At 57.2% G+C, this 22,027-nt stretch overlaps 2 protein-coding genes across 2 annotated transcripts; one reads left to right on the top strand and one right to left on the bottom strand.

Moving 5' to 3' along the window:
* Positions 1 to 4,048: 4,048 nt before the first annotated feature.
* Positions 4,049 to 8,958, bottom strand: LOC140897911 (uncharacterized). Its single transcript, XM_073311187.2, has 2 exons — positions 8,842 to 8,958; positions 4,049 to 6,098 (listed from the first exon to the last, which is right to left on the bottom strand). Exons 1-2 carry the CDS (start codon positions 8,918 to 8,920, stop codon positions 4,894 to 4,896), a joined length of 1,284 nt encoding a protein of 427 aa, XP_073167288.2. The 5' UTR covers positions 8,921 to 8,958; the 3' UTR covers positions 4,049 to 4,893.
* A 9,134-nt stretch (positions 8,959 to 18,092) lies between these two features.
* NRM (nurim) lies at positions 18,093 to 21,898 on the top strand. Its single transcript, XM_073311203.2, has 4 exons — positions 18,093 to 18,491; positions 19,460 to 19,662; positions 19,842 to 20,018; positions 20,265 to 21,898. Exons 1-4 carry the CDS (start codon positions 18,368 to 18,370, stop codon positions 20,583 to 20,585), a joined length of 825 nt encoding a protein of 274 aa, XP_073167304.1. The 5' UTR covers positions 18,093 to 18,367; the 3' UTR covers positions 20,586 to 21,898.
* Positions 21,899 to 22,027: the final 129 nt, after the last annotated feature.

Below are 22,027 nucleotides of genomic sequence, written 5' to 3'. Positions count from 1 at the left end.
CCCTTGCGTGAGGGAATCAGACCTGCTCTGTGCAGGTGACGGACTGAATTAATGGATCCCTGCGTTAGGGTCACAGATCTGCCACACCGGTGTCATTGAACCGGCGTCTTTCCTGTGATTTAGGAGCACGCTCGGGCACTCACATCTCTTGGGAGGCAGCACAATCTAGTGGTAGCAGACGGAAGAGTCAGGACTCCTGGGTTCTGTCCCCAGCTCTGGGAGGGGAGTGGGGGCTAGTGGTAAGAGCAGGGGAGACTGGGAGTCAGGACTCCTGGGTTCTGTCCCCAGCTCTGGGAGGGGAGTGGGGGCTAGTGGTTAGAGCAGGGGAGACTGGGAGTCAGGACTCCTGGGTTCTGTCCCCAGCTCTGGGAGGGGAGTGGGGGCTAGTGGTTAGACCAGGGGAGACTGGGAGTCAGGACTCCTGGGTTCTGTCCCCAGCTCTGGGAGGGGAGTGGGGTCTAGTGGGTTAGAGCAGGGGGGCTGGGGGTCACCTCCATTGACCCTTGCCAGCTGAACATCTCTCTCTCTCCCGAGTCTGCTCACCTCCCCACAAACCCACTCCATGGCTCTGAAATCCCATTGCCCCATTCTCGCTTCCCAGGGTGATGGACCTGCAAAGCGAGTGACTGCATCTCCCATCAGCCCCTCCCTACTGCATGCTCCCTTTCCCCTGCCCCTGTAAGAGGAAAGGTCCTGAGCCAGGGGACGGCCAGGCTCTATTGTGGGGTGGGAGCCCCAGGAAGCGTGGGCAGAGCCGCCCATGAAACAGGCCGCCCCCAGAGATCACAACTGGTGCCAGTCTGCATGGGGTTTGTAGGGGAGCAGCAGCGGCTGGGCAGGGAACCAGTATAGGGGGGTCCAAGGAGAGCCACTAACAAAACCTGGCTGGGAAACCCGTAAGTGCTTATTTGCCGGAATAGAGACTTGACTGGGCACCCCAGGCCCTAGGCCTTGTGGCCACCTGGTGCAGGGCAGCCTCTAACCCTAATAAGCGCCCCCCCCCCAGGGGCAGTGCGGTGCATGGCAGCCTGTAACCCGAACAGAAGCGTGGGTGGGTCGGAGGACGACCAGTGTCCCCTGTGCGTTTGCTGCGGTGCTCTAAGCGTCTTCCCCTGCTGGAGTCACTGGGGGCGGGCGGAGCGGAAATCCCCAGCCGCACCACGGCAGGATGACGTGCCCCATTGATGTCTCTGGGGCAGGGGTGGGTGACGGCCGAGGGCGCCGTGGTCAAGAGAGAAGGAGCGGGGCAAGGCTGGGGTGCAAGGCTGCAGAAGGGAGCTCAGGGCAATGAGGGCGGGAGGCAGTGGGGCCCAAGGAGGCAGCAGGGGCTGGGGGGATGTGGGGTGGGGCAGAGAAGGCAGCGGGGGCCAGGGCAATGGGGGGATGGGTGGGGAGCCTGGGGAGATGGCAGGGGTGATGGGGCGGGTGGGGAGCCCAGGGCAGGGGTGCCGGAACAGGGGGAACCAGGGGGCCATGGCCCGTCCACATTTCACCACAGGCCCCACCCCCACCTCTCCTCTTCCCCGAGGCCCCGCCCCCTGGCCCTGCCGGCAGAGCCCTGCCGAGGAGCCCAGGCAGCTGTGGGGAGCCGTGGACCCTCCACCTGCCCTGGGGGAAGGGCCTGGCGGGTGGGGACATGGGCTGGGGGCTACTCTCAGGCTCCCCCCAGCCTTGGCAGGTGGAGGGGCCCAGGCTCCCCAGCCTGGCTCTGGCTTCCGTCTTGGCCGGGGGCGTGGCCCCGGGGGTCAGAGGAGGGGCATGGGCGGGGCCATGAAGGGGGCGGAGTCCCTGGCCCCCCTACTTTTTGGAAGCCTCTGCCGCCCCTGGCCCCTGGAGGCAGCGGGGGGCAGGGGCGTTAAAATACAAGTTCGCCCAGGGTGCGGTTTTTCCAGAGGCCGGCCCTGCTCTGGGGCTAGGCTTTGAACTCCCCGTCTCGAGGCCAGTACAAAGCCCCTCTCTCCGGGCTAGGCTCCGGGGGTGGGGGACGCTCTCTTCTCCAGCCGTGGCTCCAGGAAACCTCTTCCCCCAACCCAACCCTGTTAGCTGCTGAGCAGGGGGCTCCCCGCACTGTTTGGGCTCAGTGGATCGGGTCGCTCGTCTTGGTAGCCCTGTCCCCTGCCGTCCTTCCCCCTCCCCCGCCTGCCACCCCAGGCCAGTGTCCCCAAACTCCTGATGGCCTATTCCCCACTGCAGCCATCCCACCTCCCTCCTCCCACCCCACCCCCCTTCCAAATCAAGCCCCCGCGACATAGGCAGCCGTCAGACAGCTTGCGTCCCCTTTCGCATGGGGTGAGCTCAGCCCTGGTTAGATGTTGGAGACTCAGACGTTTCTGTCTTCCACAAGAGACGTGGGGCCTGGGGTGGGTGCGGAGGTGAGCCAGGAGGAATCTCGGGGGGGACGCCCTGGTCTATCTGACACTGGAGTGTCAGATGAGGTGATTGTTCTGCCCGCCAGCCCAGCCCATCTTAGAATTATAGCATCATAGGACTGGAAGGGACCTCGAGAGGTCATCTCGTCCAGTCCCTGGCACTCATGGCAGGACTAAGTATTATCTAGACCACCCCTGGCAGATTTGTCCAACCTGCTTTTTAAAATCTCCAATGATGGAGATTCCCTTCCCTAGGCAATTTATTCCAGTGCTTAACCACCCTGACAGTTAGGAAGTTTTCCCTAATCATAGAATATCAGGGTTGGAAGGGACCTCAGGAGGTCATCTAGTCCAACCCCCTGCTCAAAGCAGGACCAAGCCCCAATTTTTGCCCCAGATCCCTAAATGGCCCCCTCAAGGATTGAACTCACAATGTTGGGTTTAGCAGGCCAATGCTCAAACCACTGAGCTATCCCTCCCCACTAATGTCCAACCTAAACCTCCCTTGCTGCAAATTAAGCCCATTGCGTCTTGTCCTGTCCTCAGAGGTTAAGGAGAACGATTTACCTCCCTCCTCCTTGTAACAACCTTTTATGTACTTGAAAGCGGGTATCATGTCCCCTCTCAGTCTGCTCTTCTCCAGACTAAATAAACCCAGTGTTTTCAATCTTCCCTCATAGGTCGTGTTTTCTAAACCTTTCATCATTTTTGTTGCCCTTCTCCGGATTTTCTCCAGTTTGGCCACATCTTTTCGGAAATGTGGCGCCCAGAACTGGACACAACACTCCGGTTGAGGCCGTATCAGCGCGGAGTGGAGCGGAAGAATTACATCTCGTGTCCTGCTTACTGCACGCCTGCTCATACATCCCAGAGCGATGTTCGCTTTTTTTGCAACCGTGTTACATCTTGATGCCAACGCTGCCCATGGTCTCGCCTGGAGAGGAGGGGGGGCAGAGTCTCCAGTCCATCCCCAGGGTGGAGGGAGCAGCTGGCTCATGGGACTGGGACACGGGGCCTTTCCCCCTAGGGGGTCCCAGCTCTGATCCAGCCCCAAAGCTGGAGGACTGTCTGGCTCAGGGGGGCGGGTAATGGGACACAGAGCCTTTCCCCCTAGGGGGTCCCAGCTCCAATTGGGCCCCAGGGTGGGGGACTGGATGGTTCAGGGGGACGGGGAATGGGACACGGAGCCTTTCTCCCTAGGGGGTCCCAGCTCTGATCCAGCCCTAAGGCAGAGGGACTGGCTGGCTCAGGGGGGCCAGGAATGGGACAGGGAGCCTTTCCCCCTAGGGGGTCCCAGCTCCAACTGGGCCCCAGGGTGGGGGACTGGATGGTTCAAGGGGCAGGGAATGGGACACGGAGCCTTTCCCCTCTAGGGGGCGCCAGTTCCAATCTGGTTTTCACCCCCATGGGTGAAACAAGTGGGTGGGTTCTCAGCACTGTTCTTTGCAGACGCTCACATCAGAAGGAACCTGCTGGCAGTGTCCGTCGAGCGTCGTGGATGGGCTCCAGTGACCGAGCTCCCCTCTGTCTCCAGCAGGCAATGCCGGGAAGCGAGGTCGGGGGGAGTGTGCGCCGCTGCTGGCCATCCCGTCCCTGCTCTGAGCTCCCAGCGCTGCCTGGCTCCTGCCCCGAACTCGCTCCGCAGGGAGGAAATAAGCCAAATGACCTAGCAGAGCAAGGATTTTATTGGAAGCATTTAGAGCATCAGAAACGAGGAGCAGAGAGAGATGCAGCCATCCTCTTCACCCCCACCCAGGCATCCCAGCAATACAAAGGCCTTGAGATCACTGACCATATGGGAAGGAGACGTGGTTGGGGGGTGGAGGGGTGAAGTGATCCAGGTTGGGTGGGGAGAGATCAGGGAAATGGTGGATGAGGGGATGGGGGTGGGGAATTTACACAGGGAGGGCAATAAGCGCTTACTCCCGTCCACAACTAAGCATTGAGCAAAAGGTCTTGGAACACAATGGGAGAAACTGAAGCACACAACAATGGAGTGGCCCAGTCAGGGGCATGACAGGAGAGTGGGGGATAGACCCCATGAGTACAGACTCCCAGCCACCCCCCACCCCAAACCACTAGACTCCACTCCCTTCACAGAGCTCGGCTAGTACCCAGGAGGCCTGGCCCGCATTCCCCCTCCCACTCTAACCACTAGACCCTACTCACAGAGCTGGGACAGAACCCAGGAGTCATCATCCCCATTCCCACCCTGCTCTAACCACTAGACCCCATTCCCCCCAGAGCTGGGATAAAAGCCCCCATTCTCTTGCTCTAATGGCTAGACCCCACTCCCCACCAAGAGCTGGGGATAGAACCCAGGAGTCCTGGCCCGCCCCAACTCTAACCCCTACACCCCACTCTTCTCCTACAGCTGGAGATAGAACCCAGGTGTCCTGAGTCCCATTCCCTTGCTCTCACTCCTAAACCATACCCCCCACAGCTGGGGACAGAACCCAGGCGTCCTGCCCTCCTCCTGCCTTAGCTGCTAAACCTCACCAGCTCGCTCCTCACGCCCTGTGGATTAAGGGCCGTTGGGCAGCATGGGATTGGAAGAGCTCGGCATTGACACATCTCCTGTTCCTGCTCCCCCTCCAACACCATTGTCAGCAGAGACCCTGGGCATGGACGACATCACGCGTCCTGCATGGTTGGGCAGCTCCGAGAGGCTCGGCACATAGGGGATGCTGGGGTCCTTATAGACTGGCCGGAAGTGCCCAGATGGCCTGCCTGAGCCAACCGCATAGCCAGCACCCGGCATCCCATGCTGTGTTGGGGAGCACCCCACTGATATAGCCGGCCTGGCTCCTTCATAGGTTCCGGGGCCATTTATTCCATATGATCCGGGCCCAGGTTGTTCCTGTGACCCAGTTCCGGCTGCTTCGTACGGTGCACATCCGGTTCCTCCATAGGATCCAGTCCCGGTTCCTCCATAGGCCCCGGGTCCATCTATCCCATACGATCCGGGCCCAGGTCCTTCATGTGATCCAGTCCCGGTTCCTCCGTAGGATCCAGTCCCGGCTCCTCCATAGGCCCCGGGCCCATCTATCCCATACGATCCGGGCCCAGGTCCTTCATGTGATCCAGTCCCGGTTCCTCCGTAGGATCCAGTCCCGGCTCCTCCATAGGCCCCGGGCCCATCTATCCCATACGATCCGGGCCCAGGTCCTTCATGTGATCCAGTCCCGGTTCCTCCGTAGGATCCAGTCCCGGCTCCTCCATAGGCCCCGGGCCCATCTATCCCATACGATCCGGGCCCAGGTCCTTCATGTGATCCAGTCCCGGTTCCTCCGTAGGATCCAGTCCCGGCTCCTCCATAGGCCCCGGGCCCATCTATCCCATACGATCCGGGCCTAGGTCCTTCATGTGATCCAGTCCCAGTTCCTCCGTAGGATCCAGTCCCGGCTCCTCCATAGGCCCCGGGCCCATCTATCCCATACGATCCGGGCCCAGGTCCTTCATGTGATCCAGTCCCGGTTCCTCCGTAGGATCCAGTCCCGGCTCCTCCATAGGCCCCGGGCCCATCTATCCCATACGATCCGGGCCCAGGTCCTCCATACGATCCAGAATCAGTTCCTCCATATACCCCAGGCTCGTTACCAACCCCCTGCCCCTGTGGGCGGACCTGGGGCTGCAGGATCCCCGCTGGCTGCATGTAGGGGTCCACGCCAGCTGGTAGCGGTTCCAGCGCTGGCTCCTCCAGCCGTGGGATGCACTTGGACGCCGAGCCTACAAGAGAGGCGGAGAGGTTATTCACTGGCACAACCCTTGATTAACACAGCACTCAGTCTGCCTGGGTGCCCTTCCACAAAGGCAAGTTCAGCCACACTAACGCTTCTTAAAATCAGGAAATACGGAGTTAAGATAAATACCCCCCACAACCTTAACTCTGCCCCCCCCCCGGAGGTGGCAAGAGCCTCTGCATTCTGGTTATCGAATGGTGGAGGGATTTGATGGAGCAGATCGGCAGAGTTGTGATTGTGAAACGAGGAGATCAGTGGCGGGGGCTGCCGTGAGCCCCTTTCCCTGACTCTGGTCTGTGAGCAAAGGAAGAGGTGCACCAGCCCCCTTCAAGTCAGCACGGCATTGGGTAGTATTGTGTCAGCAGTAGGTGTGGCCTTAACAAACCCCCAGTGCCACCTGGGTTACACAAATAGCCTGATCTCGACATGTACATTCTGGTCCACCAAAGAACACCACCTGAGATCATAAGTGACAGCTGGGATCATGCTGGTGATTAATATCGTTGTGAAATGTCTGTACAGCTCCTATGCGAGGAATTACATCTGTGTACTGAAAATCTGTTCCGACCATCTGTATCGAGGCAGGGATGACAAAGAGGTTTTCTGCCGGACAAATATCTCTGGGTCGGCATGTAAACGAAGCATTGTAAGCCAACCCAGTAGAAGCCTCATTTACATATCAACTCAGCTGAGGGGATGTGAAATCAACAGGCACGTAGCACACCGTAGAATAAGCTACAGGGAGGGTGTTCCTGACTCTAGGGACAGATGACAAACTTTAGGGGCTATAAAAGGAAGTGTGAAAGTAGAATGAATTATATTGAAATTATAATTCATTAAAGAAATGCTACTTGAAGGGTTTGTTGAAATATAGTTGTCAGGAAGAGAAACATTAAGGAGTGTGAGACAATGGGTCCTCAAACTGATTAACTTAGAGCTCCTACTGAGCTAGGAGATTGGTAAACGTTAGTATGCAAATGAGATATGCATGTATATTTGTCAGTTTCTGCTTTCTTTTGTCTCTTATGTTAAATTGGCTTTGGCTTAGCTGTACAAATAAGTTATCTTGAGCCTCAGAGAGGGGCTCACGTCTGGGTGCATTAGCGAAGCGCTTTGCTAATAAACAGAGTGGTCTGACAAATTATGTGAGTCCTGAATCTGACTTTGACAGAAGGCAAGGAAGACCCCCCTTTATCTGGCACCTAAGAAATCAGCAGGCAGTGCGGTTACATTCATGAAAACGGGATCGCAGCCAACTTTGGGTGACAGGCTGCGTTGTCTGGGGTGAGATCACTTTCAAAGTTAGCCGGCTAAGTGAAGGCTAGTCTCTAGAAAGCTGGTTATGTTTTATATGCACCCTGTTTTGTTTCCATTGTCTTTCCCCGCTATCACTTGTACCTTCGATAATAAAATTATTGCTGTCATCACTATAAATGTATCTCAGTGCCGTGGTATTATGCCAGGAGTTGAATCACATCAGCTTCCCTTGAGGGCAGAGGACCTGGTATGACAGTGAGTGTTCACCAGAGAAGACCCACCGAATTGCAAGGCAATCCACATAACCCTGCAGGTTTTAGAAGAGTCTGCCTTTAAAGGGAAAGTTGATCTCAACCTTAATTAGAGCAGGGTTGGTGCTCTGCTATAATATTGTCCATCTCCTGTTAATTGGTGCAGGGGATAGGGGACTACCACTAGGGGCAATGTAATAGGTGACTTCCCAGTCCACTGAAGTCAATGAGGAAGAGGATGTCTTTCCATTGACTTCAACAGACCCCATGCCCTTAGTGCAAAGGTAATCCCTATTGTGTGTCCCCACCTGGGCACCCTGTGACAGCACTGCACCTTTCATGGAAGAGGAGTAGGGTCTAGCAGTTAGAGCAGGAGGGCTGGGAGTGAGAACTCCTGGGTTCTAGTCCCAGCTCTGGGAGGGAAGTAAAGTCTAGTGGTTACAGCGGGGGGGGGGGGGCGGGGAGCTGGGAGTCAGGATTCCTGGGCTCTATTCCTAGTTTCTGTATCCTTGCTCATTAGGAGAGCCTGGCAGCAAGCGAAATTACCAGGCACGTACTGGGTGTGTGTGTGAGAGAGAGCTTTTGAAGTCACTGGGTGTTGAGGAGTTTCATGATTATTAGGCTGAAGATCAAAACAGTCATAAAAACTAGTCAACCTGGAATTAATAACCCCCAGCCGCCCCACCTGCTTCTTTCTGACTCACTCCCGCACTTTATAAACAAGCTAATGAGGACAGGCTGACTCCACCAGGAATTTCTGCTCAGGTCCAGGGCTGATCTATCCCCTCTGCTTCCAGGATCCTTCCCCGAGTCCCATAAGAGCTCCCCACCCCACGCACCTCCCCCTCTGCTGGGATGCCTCCTGCATCTGCCATCCCGGCCTACTCTCCCCACCCCATCCATCTCCCCCTCTACTGGGATACCTCTTCAAAAAAAACCCCTCTCCAGCCCGCGTTCCCGATACCACCCACCTCTGCTCTTTCTGGGTTCCCTACCCAATTCGCCCCCAGCCTGCACCCCCCACACTGCCCGCCTCTCCCTCTGCATTCTCCGCACCACCCCCATTGCAACCTCCCACCCGGCTTGTTCTCCCCAGCCGACACCACCCCACCACCCCATCGCAGCCGTCACTGACATCACAACCAGTGGCAGCCCCTCCGAGCCATGGAAGCCAAAGGCACAGCGGACGGCCTTTAACCCCCAGGGAGGCCCAGGACCTACCTGGGAGATGGAGACACAGAACCAGGAGAATCATGGGAGTCACGCCAAGGGGCGACTGTCCGCCGCCGCCGGAAACCATCCTGGAGGCCTTTGGGGGCAGCAGTGGCTGACCTCGTCTCTGCTGGCTGGGGTAAAGCGAGCTGCACCGTCCCGGCTCCAAGCTCTGGGATTTATACCGCTTGCTCCCAAACCCCGCCTCTCACCTGGGACTGGGGCTGGGCAGGGTCATCCCAGAGCTCCCAGACAGGATGCTCGCCCAGTGTCGTCACTGCAATTTTGTTAACCCTTGGGAAACCAGCCAGCTACGGGGTGCCCGGAGTTGGGAACCAGGTGTTGTGTGGCAGGGGTCAGGAAGGGATCCGGGCCACTGAGGAGGAGGGTGGCATAGGGAAGGGGAAGCTGGGAGGGGTCTCAGCAGTAGGGGAGGTGGGTGACATGGAGGGGGTTACAGGCTGGGAGGGGGTCAGGGCAGGGGTCCCTGCAGTGGAGGGACAGGCAGGGTGGGGAACACAGGCTGGGAAGGAAGGGATCACGGAGGGATTCTGGTAGGGGGGCAGATGGGTGGCAGGGGCTGTTTGGGAAACGAGGAGTGGAAACGGGTGGGTGCCGTGGAATGGGGGGATCAGAGGATTTTGGTAGTGGGGGTGACATGGGGAGCATGGAGGCAGAACTGAGGAGATCAGGAGCTGGGAGCCATCTGGGGCTTACATGAGGGGACGGGGGAGCTTGGAGGGGGGAGCACTGTGGAGTTAACCCCTTAAAGCCCGTGGAGCCACATTCTGAGTGGAGGATGGGATAGAAACTCCAGGGGAGATGGGGCTGAGGCAGGGTGAAACGTACCAGATCCCCTGGCTGCCCTTTATACCGCAAAGTCCCTTCAGCATCATTGTTTAATAGTGGTGTTGCTCCTTAATAAGTAGCAACGGCAAAATAATATCAGTCCTGTTATATCAGGGCCCCACGGTGCCGGGCACTTCACAGACACACAACGAGAGACAGTCCCTGCCCCAGCTGAGATCAGAGCCCCATTGTGGCAGACACACAGTCCCTGTCACAAAGACCCTTCAGTCTACGTAGACAAGAGAAGGATCATTATTACAGGTAGAAAACTGAGGCTCAGAAAGATGCAGTGACTTGCTCTAGGTCAGACCAGGGGGTCAGTAGCACAGCTGGGAATTGAACCCAGATCTCCTGAGTCCTAGCCCATTGGTTTAAGCTTAGGGACACCCAGTCAGGAATGAGGACCCCACTGTCCTAGGCACTGAACACCTAATGCTGAGCAATGACAGGGCCCCATCTCCAGGAGGGGGAATTCACAGTGTGGTAGATTAGCATGGAGAGGGGACAAACCAGCCCTCCTGGGGGCAGGGGAGGGAACGTCAGGGGTGCCCCTCATACTGTGGGGAGGGGTGGTGGGAGGTGTGACCCAAGGACTTCCAGATGCCAACTGGCAGCAGGCATAGAGGTGCATAGGAGTGACCCGTCCATTCCACTTGAGAATATCACGTAATTCTCTAACGAAAGCCTGTGTCACACTGGCCATCCGAACCACCGTGGAGACGTACGTATGGAGAACAGGTGAGGACTTGTGTGTACATGCCGGAAATGACGCTCTCCAGGCCAGCGGCTCTCAACAAAAGTGCCACAGCCACTATTACTGAAAATTGGTGACTTTCTCATTTTTACCATAGGATTATAAAATAAATCGTTGGGAATATAAAGCTCGTACTTCCATTTCCGCGTATGGAGCGGTATAAACAAGCCAGTGTCTGGATGAAATTTTAGTTTGTACTGACCGTACTCATGCTTTTTATGTAGCCTGTTGTAAAATTAGGCAAATATCTAGATGAGTTGATATACCCAATGGAAGACCGCTGCGTACCCCCAGGGGACACGTACCCCTGATTGAGAACCACTCCAGAGACGACCTGTGTCTGCTGATAGTGGAAGGGCACAACCCCAGAACATACAGGATCAGGTCCCAAAAGCCCTTTATACATTTTCTTGACCACATGCAGTCCTTGGGTGAACAACAGTGTCTCTGAAGTACCCTCCTATTTCCTAAACATCATCAGTATTTAGCTCCATGGATTAACATAAGGCAATCGCCTGTCTCCCATCATTTGCAGGCGATTTGCTATATACTTCAAAGAGAAATCAAGACAATGCTATCACTTCATTTTCCACTTTATGCATCTGATGAAGTGAGCTGTAGCTCACGAAAGCTCATGCTCAAATAAATTGGTTAGTCTCTAAGGTGCCACGAGTCCCCCTTTTCTTTTTGCGAATACAACTACCTTCACAGTTCTAAATGTTAACATCCCCTTTTGATCTCTGAATGAACAGAATACAGTGATAGACAGGAACCATCTGGTTACACTGTTAATCCCTAACAATATATATGAAACCACACAAAAACACGAACATTATCTGTTAACGGTCTCTAATGAGGTTGAATCTGTGTCAATTAGCCTGCTAGTTGTTTCAGAGTAGCAGCCGTGTTAGTCTGTATTCGCAAAAAGAAAAGGAGGACTTGTGGCACCTTAGAGACTAACCAATTTATTTGAGCATGAGCTTTCTAGTTGTGTAACCCTTTCTGGCCCTGTGTCACAGTCACAAACAAACAAAAATAAAATACACTTTCTAATGGCTAAGGCGTAACTTAACAAGCTACAGGCTTGGTTCAAGGTAGATTTCTTACGACTCTTTTGTTCCCAGAAACTTCACACACACACCCCTTGGCTGAAGGACCCAACAGTATGCAAGAGCTCTGACCTCCGTCTAGGGATGGATAACTCTGGGGTTCTCTGCCTCTCCCATTGTACTCCTCTATAAAGCATCTCTCTCAAAGTTTATTGCTCCTGTTTCAAGAGGCGGGTGCCAGACTCCATCCCCAGTCGAGATCGTTAAGTGGTCACCTTTCCCCACGCGCTCTCCTGGATGGTTTCGCTGATCTGTTGTCTCTGCCTGGTGACCAGGCTGGTCAGACAAGCAAATACACCATTCCTGGTGATCTGGACAAGGTGAGTCCCCAGCTAGCGCTTGTGAGCTTTGATGCTTGTTTGCCACGTATGTACGTTGCAATTCCATTGTCACGGCTTCATTTGTATTCAAGACCTGGACAGACCTGTTGGTTCAAATGCAGACTTTAAAACATCTGTCACTCCTCACAGAGGGGACGCAGGGATCACATGCCCACCCACCCCCATATTTCTACTAGGGTGGGAGTGAGGTGAGGGGAACGCACCTGGGAAACACTCCCCTTGAGCCCCACTAGGTGACACCTAGAGCAGGGAAGCGAGACCAGGCTGGCAGCACTGGGAAGCCGGCTGAATCCGTCCCTTCCTCCCCGTTACCAGCTCAGGTACGAGTCTGAACTAGCCTGCCTGGGGTGCGCAGAAGGGCACTCAGGGAGTCAGTCGGGACAATGTGGGGGTGGCAGCAGGGCCCCGGGGTGCTGGGGATGGGGTGGGGAGTCCAGGGAGGCAGCAGAAGCCAGGAGCAATGGGTGGGGGAGGCAAGCGGGTGATGCCAATGAGTTGGGGTACACTGACCAAGCCAGCTGAAATCCACTGCTAGATACCAGGAAGCTCCTTGCCCTCCGGCCTTGGGAAATTCTTAGCATCACAGAGGTGTGACCCCCAGAACCCATTCAGGCCAGCTGGCCAGGGGCCTAATAACATCAGCCACACAATCAGAGGCTCGTATACCTGCACATCCACCAATGTGATATATGCCATCATGTGCCAGCAATGACCCTCTGCCATGTACATTGGTCAAACTGGACAGTCTCTACGTAAAAGAATAAATGGACACAAATCAGATGTCAAGAATTACAACATTCATAAGCCAGTCGGAGAACACTTCAATCTCTCTGGTCACGCAATCACAGACATGAAGGTCGCTATCTTAAAACAAAAAAACTTCAAATCCAGACTCCAGCGAGAAACTGCTGAATTGGAATTCATTTGCAAATTGGATACTATTAATTTAGGCTTAAATAGAGACTGGGAGTGGCTAAGTCATTATGCAAGGTAGCCTATTTCCTCTTGTTTTTTCCTACCCCCCCCCCCCCCAGATGTTCTGGTTTAACTTGGATTTAAACTTGGAGAGTGGTCAGTTTGGATGAGCTATTACCAGCAGGAGAGTGAGTTTGTGTGTGTATGGGGGTGGGAGGGTGAGAAAACCTGGATTTGTGCTGGAAATGGCCCACCTTAATTATGCACATTGTAGGGAGAATGGTCACTTTGGATGAGCTATTACCAGCAGGATAGTGAGTTTGTGTGTGTGGTTTTTGGGAGGGGGGTGAGGGGGTGAGAGAACCTGGATTTGTGCAGGAAATGGCCCAACTTTATTATCATGCACATTGTGTAAAGAGTTGTCACTTTGGATGGGCTATCACCAGCAGGAGAGTGAATTTGTGTGGGGGGGTGGAGGGTGAGAAAACCTGGATTTGTGCTGGAAATGGCCCACCTGATGATCACTTTAGATAAGCTATTACCAGCAGGACAGTGGGGTGGGAGGAGGTATTGTTTCATATTCTCTGTGTATAAATAAAGTCTGCTGCAGTTTCCACAGTATGCATCTGATGAAGTGAGCTGTAGCTCACGAAAGCTCATGCTCAAATAAATTGGTTAGTCTCTAAGGTGCCACAAGTACTCCTTTTCTTTTTGCGAATACAGACTAACACGGCTGTTACTCTGAAACCAATTCTGATATGTCCATTCTGGATCACCAAAGAGTATCATGTGAGGTCTTCAGTGAAAGCTGGGGTCACCCTTGTCATGGTTATCAGTGGGAAATGCACATACAGGAACCATGAAAGGAGTTAGGTATGAATACACTGAACATATGGTTTTAAACTCTGCATCAACAAAGCAACCTGGCAGGGTTTCGTCTCTGGAAAGCATGGTATGGTATTGTTTGAGAGGCAACCATTTGTTTCCAATGGGCCCACGCATCCTCTCCAGTATCTCTAGACCAGGTCCCCAAACGGTGGGGCATGCCCCCTTAAGGGCGCATGGAGGAACATTCGGGGGGGGGGAGGGGAGGGCGCAGCGGGGCCCGGGCCAGTCCCCATGAAGGGCGAGATGGGAGCACCACCCAGCCCCACTCCATCCCCAGCTCTGCTCTAGCTCAGTTCCACTCCCAACACCACCCCCGGCCTTGCCCCCAGCCTTGGCCTCTGATTGCAGCTTCGTTCCCAGCCCCAGCCTCTGCCCCCTTACCCCTGTCCGTGCCCCCGCCCCCGAACTGTGGCCCTGCTCCCAGGCCCAGCAGGGGAGTCTCATGGGGGAGAGGGGTGGAGGGACGCGGTCCATGATGGGGACCTCCAGCGATGGGGGGGGGTGGAGTGGAGGAGAGGAGAGGAGGGAGGGACTCACCAGGCAGCGGCGGGCGAGGGGACCTCGGGGAAGGGGCACAGCAGGGAGGGGAAGAGGCAGAACGCAGGTGGGGCCAATGGCACCGACTTTCTGATTTCCCCAGGGGTGCTCCACCCCCGCTCTGCCCCAGGCCTCACCCCCCTCCAGCCCTTCCTCCAAGGGCCCACCCTCACTCCACCCCTGCTCTGCCCCTCCCCCGAGCGCACCCCACCTTCACTCCGCCTCTTCAGCTGATCAGTGGCAGGCGGGAGGCGGTGGGGGGGGAGGGGGAGGAGCTGATTGACAGGGCCGCCAGCGGGCAGGAGGCACTGGAGGGAGGGGGGAGGAGATAACTATTTTTTTTCCATGGGTGCTCCAGCCCCGGAACACCCCCAGGGTCAGCACCTATGAGCAGGGCCACCAGGCGTCCAGCAGTGGGAGGTGGTTGCTGCACCAGGGGAGGCTTAGCCTCCCCTGGCCTATTGTACCCACCACCCATGACTGAGGAAATGAGACTTTTTGGTCGTGAAGCACGATAAGGTACAGGCGGACTGGTCCAAAAGGCTGGAGATAGCAGAGAAGGAAAAGGAAATCGAGCCAGAGGTCGGGAAGTGGGCAGCCCTAGAAGCCACACACCAGAGAGCCCTGGAGGCTGGGACGCAAAAGTTGGAAGCTGAGAAGCAGAAACAGGTGGCAGTAAACGCAACGCGTCGGAGAGCCAAGTACTCCGCCTATGCCAGGACTCATAGACTTTAAGGTCAGAAGGGACCATTAGAATCGTCTAGTCTGACCTCCTGCACAACGCAGGCCATGGAATCTCACCCACCCACTCCTGTGACAAACCCCTAACCTATGTCTGAGCTATTGAAGTCCTCAACTCGTGGTTTAAAGACTTCGAGGTGCAGAGAATCCTCCAGCAAGTGACCCATGTCTCACGCTGCAGAGGAAGGCAAAAAACCCCCAGGCCCTCTGCCAATCTGCCCTGGAGGAAATTTCCTTCCCAACCCCAAATATGGCGATCAGCTGAACCCTGAGCACATGGGCAAGACTCACCAGCCAGACACCCAGGAAAGAATTCTCTGTAGAAACTCAGATCCCACCCCATCTAACATCCCATCACAGGTCATTGGGCCTATTTACCGCTAATAATCAAAGATCAATTCATTGCCAAAATTAGGCTATCCCATCATACCATCCCCTCCATAAACTTATCAAGCTTAGTCTTGAAGCCAGATAGGTCTTTTGCCTCCACTGCTGCCCTTGGAAGGCTGTTCCAGAACTTCACTCCTCTCATGGGTAGGACCACATGGAGGGGACAAACCGTGACCTAGTTACAGAGCAAGTGATGGTGCTGACAACAATTTGACCACCTTTGAAAGGATCTGCAGCGTCCAGAACATCCCTGAGGGATGGAGCCTGGCTGTTTTGCTCTCCCAGCTGGTGACTAAAGCATTACAGGGGTGTAATGACATGGCTGTAAGTGAAACTGTGATAGGATGTTTTTAAATTCCCTGTTAAAGAGGTTTCACATTACACTGGGGACTATACCTCCTCAAATCCTTTGATGTCTGCATCGAAGAAGTGTGAGCCGCTGGGAGAAGGCTCCTAAAACAGCTGCAGATTGCTGACTTGTACGTGCAAGCCACGCTATGCAGGGAGTGCAAGCCAGAAAGAGAAGGGCAAAAACCTGGAGTAGGACCGGGTCCCTGGTTTGTGCCTGGAAATAAGGAACAGAGTGGGGGAGAACAGTCCACACCTCCCCAGTAAACCCTAATTATCAGGCCTGTAATGGGGTACCCTCGCCACTGGGGGACCTCCCTGCAGCTAGATCTGGGGAGTAGCTTTTGCCTAGTCTGGCATCCCCATACTGCTCTTTCCCTGGGCTTCGTTCTACTCTGCCTTCCTTCCACAGACTTTCTTGCTGGCAATGCCTCTGGGTGAACCGTTCCCACAGGCTGGGAGCCAAGGACTTTTCCTCCTACCTACCTCTCCGTACCTGGAGAGTGATTGTAGACTGTCCCTGCTGCCCCCTTCTGTTGCAAACTTCCTGGCTTTATACAAGCTCAGTCTGCTTCACCATCCATAAGCTTCTATCAGGCCCTGGCTCTCCCCCCTCCTCCCTCCCCCCCCCCCGAATGTGGCCTATATGGTTAATAGGCCCAGTCTGAGCCACCTTAACCCCTTCAGGGCTAATGTGGGGTGAACACCTCATCCCAGGACCCCAGCCCAAGAGTGGGCCCCGGAAAGCATTACTCATGTGGTCCCCTTGATCACATGAAAAAGGCAGAGTATGAGGCTCCCACGTTCAATCCTCAGCCCGCCTAGGTTAATGTAACTACCCTGGATTCAAAGACTTTAGGGGCAGCAGAGGGAGCTGTGGCTAATTTTGCCAGCTCTGACCTCCGGGAGGGAGACAGAGAGTTTAATAAAAATGGGCTAGACATCTGTGCTCTCGGATCTCCCTAGGCAGAAGAGCTGTGATTCAGGAGAGCAGTGCCTCCCTGGAGAAGAGGTGAGCCTGTTAGCTTAAGACCTGGTTAAAATCACGGTGCCATTAGCCCAAATCAAACTGCAATGGGAAGGTTTAAATAGCTTCAAAGTGGGGATTCTTGAGACTTGGCCTGGCATGCGAGGGGTGGAAGGGAGCTTGGGGCCATGGGGAGGGGATGCAGCAGGGCCTGGGGGTGATGAGGGGGAGCCCAGGGATGCAGCGGGGCTGGGACAATATGGGGATGGATGGGAAGGCAGCCCTTCCTTGGACAGGGCTGTGTGGGTTGATCTGGGGGTGCATTGATCTGGGGTATCCCTGATATATCCCCATGGGTCAGGAGACGGTGGGGAATCTTTAAGGGAGTCCCAAGTAGTGGGGGACTTGGGGGTAATGCTCTGGAGGGATGAGCAGGCGGGTGGGCTTGATGGGGAATCTCTGGAGGGGGTCCCCAGTGCAAGGAGATCTCTGGGAAGAGGGGGCCCCATAAGAATCCCAGAGAGGGGCAGTGGGTGGGGCCTGGGGAGAGACGCCTGGCTCCCCCTAAAGGAGAGGGAAGGATGGAGAATGTCATGGGGGAGGGGCTTTTTTGGAGGGATCAAAAGGGAAACCTGCCTACTCGGGGTGGGGGAGCTCAGAAAGAGGCAAATTCCCAAGAGGAGGGAGATTCCCTTTGAGCCTTGGGAAGCCTAGGGAACAGGGATTCCTGGGGGAAGCCCTTCCCTGAGGGCAGGTCACTGACTCACTGGAGGTGGGATGGGGGAAATCCCAGGAAGCCCCTTCCCCCTAGAGGAGGGTCACTGGGGAGGGGATCCCTGGGGAAACTCTTCCCTCGCCCGGGGCGGGTCACTGGGGAGGCGGATCCCTGGGGAAACCCCCCCACCCCGAGCTGGGGCGGGGATCCCAGGGGAAACCCCTCCCCGGCCGGGGCGAGTCACTGGGGAGGGGATCCCAGGGGAAACCCCTCCCCCCGCCGGGGCGGGTCACTGGGGAGGCGGATCCCTGGGGAAACCCCCCACCCCGAGCCGGGGCGGATCACTGGGGAGGGGATCCCAGGGGAAACCCCTCCCCCCGCCGGGGCGGGTCACTGGGGAGGCGGATCCCTGGGGAAACCCCCCACCCCGAGCCGGGGCGGATCACTGGGGAGGGGATCCCAGGGGAAACCCCTCCCCCCGCCGGGGCGGGTCACTGGGGCGGGGATCCCAGGGGAAACCCCCCACCCCGAGCCGGGGCGGGTCACTGGGGCGGGGATCCCAGGGGAAACCCCTCCCCCCGCCGGGGCGGGTCACTGGGGCGGGGATCCCAGGGGAAACCCCTCCCCCCGCCGGGGCGGGTCACTGGGGCGGGGATCCCAGGGGAAACCCCCCACCCCGAGCCGGGGCGGGTCACTGGGGCGGGGATCCCAGGGGAAACCCCCCACCCCGGGCCGGGGCACTGGGGCGGGGATCCCAGGGGAAACCCCTCCCCCCGCCGGGGCGGGTCACTGAGGCGGGGATCCCAGGGGAAACCCCTCCCCCGGCCGGGGCGGATCATTGGGGAGGGGAATCCCGGGGAAGCCCCTCCGCTGCCTGGCGGGTCACTGGGGAGGTTCCCGGGGGAAGCCCCTCCCCGGGCCGGGGCGGGACTCACCGGGCGGCGGGAGAAGCGGAGGCCCCGCCCCGGCTCCCTGCTTGCCATGGCGGCCTCGCTGCTGCTGCTGGTCCCGGCCCTGGGCAGCTTCCTCTTCACCTTCGGCACCGGCGTGGAGCTGATCCGCTTCGCCTCGCTGCGCGCCGTGCTGCCCGGCGGGGGCCGGCCGGGTGCGTGGGGCCGGGGCCGGGGGGGGACCCGGGGCAGAAGGGAAGGGAAGGGGAGAGGAGGAGGAGGAAGAGGAGGGAGGTGCCGGGGGATGGAGCTGGGGGGAGAGATGGCGGGGGGGGGGTTGAGAGGAGAGACCTAGGGAGAAACTTGGGGGTAGGGGGTTGGGTGGGGGGAGACCAGACCTAGCGGGGACCCCGGAGGTTGGCAGGGGAGGGGGAATCCAGAGGAGACCCAGGGAGGGGGAGCCCTAGAGGAGGCCTTGGGGTGGAGGGGGTTGGTAAGAGAAACCTAGGGGGAGACCGGAGGGGGTTGGGAAGGGAGCGGGAGCCCGAGAGGAGGCCCGGGGGCAGAGGGGGTTGGTAGGAGAGACTGGGGGGAGGCAGATCCCTAGAGAAGACCCAGGGCGGGAGGGGGTTGGAAAGGGAGGGGGAGCCCTAGAGAAGACCCAGGGCAGGAGAGGGTTCAGAAGGGAGGGGGAGCCCTAGAGGAGGCCTTGGGGCAGAAGGGGTTGGTAGGAGAGACCTAGAGGGAGACTGGGGGGTCGGTAGGAGAGACTGGGGGGAGGCGGATCCCTAGAGTCGACCCAGGGCGGGAGAGGGTTAGGAGGGGAGACCCGGGGTGGGAGTGGATAAACAGAGGACACCCCGAGGGAAGCCCCTCAAGGTGGGGTGGATCCTGGGGGAAATCCATCCCAATCAGGGGGTTGGGAGGGGCCCAGTGAGAGGGGGAGTGAGTTTGGGGTGGGTAAGTGGAGAATGGTGACAAGACGGGATTGGGGGGAGCTATGAGGGGAGGGCGGTCAGGGTGGGACATGGGCCCTGCTGGGGATCAGGCCAAGGTTGGGAGCTGGGGAGCAAAGAGGGAACTGGGTGTGGGAGAGGGAGCAGAGCCCTATGCGGGAGCCAAATGGGTGACTCCTCGCTCGGTACGTTCTGCCCCCCATTAATCCCCATCTTCCCCTTTGCAGAGGCCACCCCCAGCGTGGAGTGGGGGGCTGCCCTGCGGGACCCCGGGGTGCTGTGGCCCCTAGCCATGGACCTGGGCCTGGTGGCACTCTTCGTGCTGCAGCATAGCCTCATGGCCACCGCGCTGGTCAAGCGCTGGACCACCAGCTGCTTCGGGGTGCTGCAGAGATCCTTCTACGTCTTCTGCACTGCCCTGGCCCTCCAGGTACCACCAGGGGCTGCGGGTCGGGCGTGAGGGGCACCGGCACAGCTGTGGGGGAGCCCACGGCTGAGATAGCAGGGGGCTGGGGGTAGCCCAGGGCTGGAATAGCAGGGGGCTGCAGGTTGGGGCTGGGGAGGAGAGGGGGCTTTTTCAGAACTATTTCTAATGGGACACCCCCACAGCTGCTGATGCGGTACTGGCAACCCGTCCGGCATGGCCCCCTGCTCTGGAACGCCTGCACGGAGCCCTGGGACACCTGGGTCCCGCTCATCTGCTTCATCCTGCACTTCATCGCCTGGTTGGTTATCTTCAGCGTCACCCTCATCTTCGACTATGCTGAGCTCATGGGAGTCAAACAGGTACCTCGGTCTCCTTGCAACCCGGGCAGGGGGATTGCCTGGCTCGGGGGATGAGGAATGGGACAGGGGCCTTTCCCCTCTAGGGGGCGCCGGCTCTGATCCAGCCCCAGGCTGGGGGACTGGCTGGCTCAGGGGATGGGGAATGGGACACGGGACCTTTTCCCTCTAGGGGGCGCCGGCTCCAATCCAGCCTCAGATCTGGGGGGTGTCTCAACTCTGCCCTTAACCTCTCCTCCTGCCCCCCAGGTTTATTACCACTGCCTGGGCATGGGGGACCCATTGGCGCTGAAGTCCGTGCGGGCCGTGCGGCTCTATTCCCACCTTCGCCACCCTGTCTACCTGGAGTTCTTGCTGGTGCTTTGGGCCGTGCCCTGCCTGTCTCTGGATCGCCTCCTGCTGGCTGGCCTCTTCACCACCTACCTGAGCTGCGGGCACAGCCTAGACCAGCAGGACTACCTCTACCTGCGTGCCCAGCTCGACAAGAAATTCCTGGTCTTCTCTCGCGAGGAGGCGGCCTATGGGGACCTGCTGGCCCACAATGGCCCTGCGACTGGCAAGGAGAGCTGAGGGGCCAGGGCCTGGGTCTCTGCCATGCACTGATGCCCTTAGGTCAAAAACCCTGCATTAGTTACTGTAGGATTATCACTTCTGAGTGCCTAACATGCGCAGCTGCTTGCAAACCAACCCAGTCCCTCCTCTAACCACGAGGCTCCACTCCCTCCCAGAGACAGGGGGTAGAGCCCAGGAGTCCTGGCTCCCTGCTCTAACCATTAGAGCCCAGTCTCCTCTCCTAGGGTCTTAAGTTCTATTCCCAGTTCTGGGATGGGAGTGGGGTCTAGTGGTTACAGCAGGGTGGAAGCTGAGAGTCAGGACTCCTGGGTTCGAGCCCCAGCTCTGGGAGGGGCATGTGATCTAGTGGGTTAGAACAGGGGAAGCTGGGAGTCAGGACTCCTAGGTTCTGTCCCTAGCTCTGAGAGGGAAGGGGAGTCTCATGGTCAGAGGGCTGGGTTGGGGCTTGGAGTCAGGACCCCTGGCTTTTACCCGGCTGCTTTACCCAGTGTGTTTTGTTTCAATCCGCAGTTGTGGCTGCAAAAAGATTCTCTGAAAATGTTTTTTTTTTTTTTAAACAAAATGATGATAAATCTGTGCTTAATTTAGTAACACACTGGGACAGATGCTTTATCGGGGAGCGGCCAGTTCAGGGGTGTGGTAAATGGGACATGGGCCCTTTCCCCTCTAGGGGGCGCCAGCTCCAATCCAGCCAGGGCAGGGAAACTGGCTGGCTCAGGGGATTGAGGCATGGGATACCGGGCCTTTCTCCTCTTGGGACACCGGTTCCGGTTCCGTTCGCTAGTAACCAAAAGCCATTCCCATCTACCTGCGCCCTATGAATCAAACTGATGGGGATCCTGGCCCCAACCATTCACTTTAGGCACCTCTGCGCCCCCTTGCGGCGGCCTCAGTAATTATCAGAGGTCTGAATTGAGGCACATTAGGGATGGGGGCTGAGGGAGCGGCTTCTTCTGTCCCCAGAACCCCAGTCTTTGTGTCTCAGCAGGGGGAGATTTTAACTGGACTTAGAGCTGGATCTAAAGCCCATGGGAGTCAATGGGAAGATCTGGCTGGGCTTTGGATCAGACCTGAGACACTTGGTCTCCAAGTCTCGTGTTTTATGGTTTCTCTGTTCTGATGCAGGAGGCTGCGACCGCTCTGGGCTGGGCATGAAACTGGGAGTCAGGACTCCTGGGTTCTATTCCTGGCTCTGGGAGGGGACCCCAGCCTTACACCAATGCCTTAACCAGGAACCTTTATTTTTAAGTGCTGGGTTTTTTTAATGTGTTGATCTTAACCCGAAGCTGATAAAGTATTTTTGTATCTTTGATTTTTGTGCTATCTGAGAAAACAATTTTTTTTTAAATACAAGTTGTTGCTTCTTTTACACACTTGTCTGCCTCCCGGGTTCTCCCCCCAGCTCTGGGAGGGGAATGGGGTCTAGTGGTTAGAGCAAG

The sequence above is a fragment of the Lepidochelys kempii genome, chromosome 14 (genome assembly GCF_965140285.1).
Source record: "Lepidochelys kempii isolate rLepKem1 chromosome 14, rLepKem1.hap1, whole genome shotgun sequence".
Taxonomy (NCBI): domain Eukaryota; kingdom Metazoa; phylum Chordata; order Testudines; family Cheloniidae; genus Lepidochelys; species Lepidochelys kempii.
The sequence above is the reverse complement of the archived record's forward strand: the minus strand, read 5'-3'. Positions and strand labels throughout refer to the sequence as shown.

What these genes read in the sequence shown, in the direction of transcription:
- LOC140897911 (XM_073311187.2), bottom strand. Translation starts at nt 8,920, where the DNA reads ATGGTTTCCGGCGGCGGCGGACAGTCGCCCCTTGGCGTGACTCCCATG. An exon ending in TCTGTGTCTCCATCTCCCAG is followed by an intron (nt 6,099 to 8,841) that starts GTAGGTCCTGGG and finishes CCTCTCTTGTAG; the next exon opens with GCTCGGCGTCCAAGTGCATC.
- NRM (XM_073311203.2), top strand. Translation starts at nt 18,368, where the DNA reads ATGGCGGCCTCGCTGCTGCTGCTGGTCCCGGCCCTGGGCAGCTTCCTC. An exon ending in GCCCGGCGGGGGCCGGCCGG is followed by an intron (nt 18,492 to 19,459) that starts GTGCGTGGGGCC and finishes TCCCCTTTGCAG; the next exon opens with AGGCCACCCCCAGCGTGGAG. An exon ending in AGCTCATGGGAGTCAAACAG is followed by an intron (nt 20,019 to 20,264) that starts GTACCTCGGTCT and finishes CCTGCCCCCCAG; the next exon opens with GTTTATTACCACTGCCTGGG.